General features: G+C 29.5%; 1 protein-coding gene across 1 annotated transcript; it reads right to left on the reverse strand.

Moving 5' to 3' along the window:
• Positions 1-515: 515 nt before the first annotated feature.
• On the reverse strand, positions 516-5015 carry LOC127899753 ((E)-beta-farnesene synthase-like). The gene is made up of 6 exons (XM_052433716.1): positions 4746-5015; positions 4345-4603; positions 3826-4213; positions 2876-3097; positions 1380-1854; positions 516-989 (listed from the first exon to the last, which is right to left on the reverse strand). Exons 1-6 carry the CDS (start codon positions 4872-4874, stop codon positions 696-698), a joined length of 1767 nt encoding a protein of 588 aa, XP_052289676.1. The 5' UTR covers positions 4875-5015; the 3' UTR covers positions 516-695.
• Between the last annotated feature and the right edge of the window lie 1435 nt (positions 5016-6450).

The raw sequence follows: 6450 nt of genomic DNA on the forward strand, positions 1-6450 counted from the left end.
ATGAAATTATTGTTAATTTAACGATAAAATAAAAAAAATAAAGAATAACTAAAACAAATAATTAAGTAATTAATTTTAATTAATAAATAAAATATAAGAAATGTCATAAATTGATAATTTTTTAAATTTAATCTTTTAAATTGAGATTGCTAATTCTATGGTTATATGACTAAAATTCAATTGGGAGATTGCCAATTTTTCCATATTGAAATTAATATATACCACTCACCCGTTATTATCTTCATAATAGTCAATAACCCGCCGGCACTATAATTTTACAATATTACCTTTACTTTGAAATACACTTTTATTCATATTTATTAAAAATTAAATAAATGAAATAAATAGAAATTTAAATAACAAATTTAAATATTAAAAATACTATATATATACACACACACATATATATGTTTTGATGTGAATAAAAAATTAATAATAAGATATTTTCTTGTGCTTTTTTTTATTTTAAATTCTATATTTATTATAAGAAAATGTTTATAAAATAATAAAGAAATTAGAAGAAAAATATTTTATTATTAATTTTTTAACTAAAAGGACCACAATTTGGAACCACATTATTTGGCGATCCATTTTCTAGCTAGGCATGAGTAGCTAGCAAAATAGCCAGCACGACGTTCATTTATTACAACTGCTCAAATATACCCGATGGAAAATCAATAGCATGACGTTAATCTTCAGATCGCAAGGGGTTCCGTCAGCAACAAGGCAACTTGGCGTTTCATCATCAATGAATGGGTGTAGCGATCATGACCATCGTCGTAGATAAAATGGCCTGAACGTGCGAAATAAAGAATCCGCTGAAGCATAGGTAACGGGACAGTCGTTGGGTTGAGAAGCTCCTCATTTATATCTTTCCAACTATCAGCAACTTCTAACAACAACTCTTTAACTGCCTCTTCCTCGGAGACGCCATGTTGATTCTTGTAGCACTCAACTGCTGTGGGATTATGTCCTCTCTTCTGCTCAAACTACATCACGGATGCATATGAATTGGTTATAAGCGAACCAAAAAAAAAAAAATCATCAGTTAGCTAATTTTTTTTTTTTGTTTTTTTCCTTGGGCATATATGTTATGTTATGTTATGTGTTAAAGAGAGTTGAAAAGAAATGCAGCCGCAAGGCCGAATGGTTTTCAACAACCTTTATTTTATTGACAATTTCTAAGTTTGAATCTTGAGAAGCTAGGTGTTGGAAAAATTGATGTGGGCTTCACCCACATCTCTACCTTTAAAATAGATGAAGAAATTGTATACTATGGTGCACGCCTTAAGATACGTTACAAAATTTCTCTTCGAGATTAGTGGTGAATATAGTCTTATTGAAATGAATTATAATGTAGAATGAAGAATATTATTTACCTTATAACCTGCTATGTCATCCATGAGCCTGACAATGGTTTCTGTCGCTTTAACACTCTTAGCGTTTTTAAGAATGCCTTCAAAATTGTCCTTCGTTGCAATAAAATCACCCAAATCAACGAAGGAAGCGACCCCTAGCGTACGTAAACCGATACTTCTTAATGCAACTGATTTGTATTCATCGAAGCTTGGAACATAACCTTTATATAACCACTTGGCTTGAGTAAAGTATAATATAATTAATTCTTGCATCTGAGCAACATAACCCAAGTCAATAATAATCACCTTGCAAAATGATATAACATGAAATTGATTATTAATAAAGTAATTGCTTACCATCTGTATTGCATACGGTATGCCGTACGATCTTCCTTCCTTTGCCAATTCTTCCTCAGCTTCTCTATAAATATCTAAGAGTGCCTTGAAAATAAATTTCATGTATTCTGGCAGTGTATCTATGAGGCCAATGTCCCATCTGAAAAAATCAAATATAATCGATATATTTGCACGTTCTTAAGAAAATATATAAGCGATACAATTAATTTGTTTCTAATAAAAGTATATTATGAATTAAATATCCAATCAAAGAATTACATTATAGGGTTATTATTGTTTCACCAATTCAAGAGTTGTAAAATATCAAATGACTATAAGAAGTATTATCTCCTATCATTTTACTACTTTTTCATTAAAACCATTAGTTAATTAGTAAAATATCAATATTTCCTTTTATGATAAAATACACAAATAGAGGTATCAAATAATAGACAAAAATTATTGGCATGCCCTTTAATTTTAAAATAATGGTTTTAACCATGACTTTATGAATAACCCTAAATTTATCGTAACTATAAAAATGGTGCATTAACAAAATACTCATGGATATTTTTCATAAAAAAACACACAATTTATTCTTTAAAAAAAACACTTAAAGCTTATTTACAGAATCAACACTTCCATATTTAATTTTTTTTCTTCTAGAATAGATTGTGATTTTTTTGGGCAAAAACTTCTAGGGGTATTTTTGTCAATTCACTACTTTTATGGTCGCAATAAATCAAGCGTTATTCAAAAAATTATGGTTAAAACTATTATTTAACAATTCATGTTTAAAACTATTATTCATAATATTATGTATACTATTGGATACCTCTTTTGTGCATTTTATCTTAAAGGGTAAAATTAATATTTTATTAGTCAGCTAACGATTCTAACAAAAAAGTAGTAAAATAAAAGGTTTTACAAAGTTATAGTAGTAAAATTATGGAAAATAATACTTCTTGTACTTATCTAATATTTTATAATTCTTGAGGTAATGAAACGATAATAATCTTTTATTATATAGGCATGGGGTCTTGCTAAGTTACATCATGTATAACCTGCAGCAACCCTAATAGTCACTCATAATGTCCCCATTATTTAGGTTATTGTGACCTATAGAATACAGATAATGCAACTTAACAACTGCTGTATAGGGATGCATATGGTTTTATAACCTTGTGACTGCTTCAGTAAAAAGTGTGAGCTCTTCAAAAGTACCGTAAGCATCAAATGTGTCGTCTATTATGGATATTATGCACACCACTTTGGATGTAAAAATTCTACCAAATGCCAAATTGGGCTCATAGGACACTCCCAGCAAAAACCAAATATATGTCTCTACTACTCTATCTCTTGCATAAGGCACCTTTTTAGGGAAGCCTAAATCGTTCCACCACCTGAAATTCAATTTTAAATCTAATTAGATAGATATTTTGCTACATTATAAAGTTGCCACTATAATAATCGTTACTTCTGTAGTATATAATAATCGTTACTTCTGTATTATATAAAAAATACAAACAAGAACACAATTTGGTTTCATCTTTTAAGGAGGTAGCAAGGAAATATGAAAACTCGAGGGATAAGTGAAAAAAGTTAGAAATTTTAAAGAGAAGTTGTAAATCTTCCATATTATATTTGGAAAATTTGTTTCATTAAAAAAGAGAGAGAGAGAGAGAAATTTACGTGATTTATTTTTATTGTTTTGTATTTTTATCTAATTTATAAATTTATATCACATCCATTCTTAAAAAAATTTTATAATTGTATCATTACTCTTTCATTATACACATTATCCTCCCAAACACTATAACTTATTATTATTATTATTATTAGCAACAAGCACATAATATACAAAAACTACAACCACTACCACTGTTGACAAATCAAGAATACATAAAAATTTTACTGCAAACTAAAAATCTTGGTTTGGTGTTAATAAATAATAATACTAATAATAATAATAATAATAACTATTATAAGATATTTTGCCTTGAGCCTTTGATTATACAAGGGGGCAACTGGTAAAATATGATTTCTCTTTCTAGGGAAAGTGACAATCTCCCATTTCAAAACAACACCAATAATAGGCTTTTCCACGTTGAAAGAATATCTATGAAGTTACCTGGTCATGATACTTGCTTCCTTCTTGTGTGCTGCTTGTAATATATTAAAGTCTAACTTTGCAAACTTGAGCAAAGTTTCATCATGCAAATCATCCCTTGAATAGATATCCAAAAAATACCTTGCCTCTAACCTTGCTGCGGCTTTACGGAGCGGAATTTGCAGAGAATGACGTATTTGTTCAGCAAGATTAGAGTTTACATGAGAATGATCAGATACAGATATTACTGACTTAAGGTGAGTGGTAGTGAAAACAATGGCTTCATCTAAAATGTCTTCCCCCCGAATTGCTAGGTATGCTGCCTCGTACAAACTCAACATGCCTCGTATATCGTTGATCAATGATTCCTTGAATTTACCTTCGTCATCTTTGAACTTCTCAAACACATCTGATGACCATATTCAAAAGAGGCGAGCTAGTCTCGATTAGTGTACATGCTTAACTTTAATTTGATAATCAACAATAATCTTGTAATCAACATAAATAGTTTAATTAACAAAATGAGAAACTATTACATACCACATGAAATCTTAACTCCTTGCTGTCTAAAAAGTCGAAAACGAAGAGAAACAACGTATAGATCATCACTGTCAAGATCATGAGATACCTTTCCCAATTCATCTTCAATCTCTTTTTCAAAATGATAAGCGACACCTAATCGTTGTGCTGCATCAATCATGTGTAGTTTTTGGGCAAGCTTATTGGCAGTAGTGGTTATCATCCTCCTGACCTCTTGCTTCAGTGCTGCGTGCTGTTCTTGAGTTGCAGCGTCAATTGTCTGCAAACGCAAGAAATTACTTAATATTTAATGCATTACGTATGTCTAACAAACGATTACTTATGACATATAATTGTACATCGATTGGGCTTGCCTCTCTGATAATTAATGAGATATTTTGATATTGCAATTTTTTAATTACCTCGACATCGGCAGTGGATTTCAGGAAATGGTTTCCCCATAAAGTAGGATGAAAATCTGCAATGGGACGAACAGTTTCTTCAGTTGAACTGGAAACTGCTGCTAGAAGTGGAATAGACATATCTTTCATTCCGTTTCAGACAAACCAAATACAACTATATATATTTTTTTTTAAGAGTTGGAGTTGCAAAAACCTCAAGACACAAATGCTCTATATATAGAGAGAAACGATGAGGCAGTGGAACACTTTCGTTGGTACTTTGTCATGTGCTCAGTAGTGATCCTACGTTGGGATCATTAAATTTAATATTAAAAAAGTCAATGGATCTGATTGGGGGATGCAGTATTAAACCATATGATAAAATACTCTTGGACCGTTATCTCAACAAATTATGGGTGCGTTTGAGATTAAGGTTAGACAGTTGCAGTTTAAAAATTACAATAGTAAAGTATTTGGTAAACACTAGCTGTTGTAACTTGAAAGTTATGTTGATATGATTTTTCACTTGTATAATAGAGAATCTATTATATCTTTAATAATTTTATCAAAATTATTATTTAAAATTTATATTTACTACATATTATTAACTTTTGTTTTATATTTACAGCTTTTTTTTTACTGCAGCTGTAGTTTAAAAAGTACAGCACCTCAATTCCAAACGCAACCTAAGAGACTGCGATCATTTTACATAAATTTTTAAATTTAGAATTTTTTTTAGGTAATGATAGAGAGTTAACTCTAACTGTATCTCTAACTCTATACAAAAATAAATATATAAAAGTTGAAATAGTAATAAAGTTATATTAAATTTTATCTTAATCACAAGCTGGCCACAAAAATTTATCTTGATCAGATTGAGGTGGGGTTCATTGATGATAGCGATTCATATCATTTTTCAGCTTTCGTATGCAACTTGCATATTGTGATATTGTGCGTACATTAACTAACTACTCAACGTAACGACCGTAAATTATTTTGAAAACCTATCTCTCTTTTAATTTCACAATAATAATATTCCAAGAAGGCCATAATTATTTAACTTACATTTATTTTAAGAGTAATGATATAGGCACAAACTCTTGTACAAACTTATTTTGTACAAATTGATATGACATGATAAGATTTGTTGAATTAAATATCACTTGGCCCACATAATTTGTGTTTATTATTTTATATTTTCATTCAACCAATGAATTAATCTCACGTCAATTTGTACAAAATAAGTTTGTACAAGAGTTTGTGGTTGTATCATTACTCTTATTTTAATTACTCGTACCAAGCAAAATATTTCAGTTATTTTAACTAAATAAATATATTTTAGTTATTCTTAAAGCCAAAGTCTATTTCTGGTTAGTAAATTATCCAAACATTTTATTGGGGGGTGTTTCTAATAACTCCAATGATATCATAAATATAAAAATTTACTTTCTGCAGGACTTATCTCAAATAAATTCTCTAATTCATTTTGAAGATGAAACTAAAAAAAAAAAATGAATCATTGAGGCTTAATTAAAATATTTTACTTAGAGTTCCAATGATATTTAAGGGAATATGATTTTTATCAGTGCATTTAACAAATTTCACGATTCTAATCCTTAAAATACTTGGACCACCAGGGATCTTAGAAAAATAGTATGTGAACCACATTTTTAGCTATTATCAACAACAGTAATATAATATATTTTCTAATCCCTAGTGTTCCCTT

The sequence above is a fragment of the Citrus sinensis genome, chromosome 9 (genome assembly GCF_022201045.2).
Source record: "Citrus sinensis cultivar Valencia sweet orange chromosome 9, DVS_A1.0, whole genome shotgun sequence".
Taxonomy (NCBI): domain Eukaryota; kingdom Viridiplantae; phylum Streptophyta; class Magnoliopsida; order Sapindales; family Rutaceae; genus Citrus; species Citrus sinensis.

Coding starts and splice junctions, on each gene's coding strand:
- LOC127899753 (XM_052433716.1), bottom strand. CDS start 4,874: ATGAAAGATATGTCTATTCCACTTCTAGCAGCAGTTTCCAGTTCAACT. Junction 1,855..2,875: donor TTTACTGAAGCAGTCACAAG/GTTATAAAACCA, acceptor TGATTTTTTCAG/ATGGGACATTGGCCTCATAG. Junction 990..1,379: donor ATGACATAGCAGGTTATAAG/GTAAATAATATT, acceptor TCCGTGATGTAG/TTTGAGCAGAAGAGAGGACA.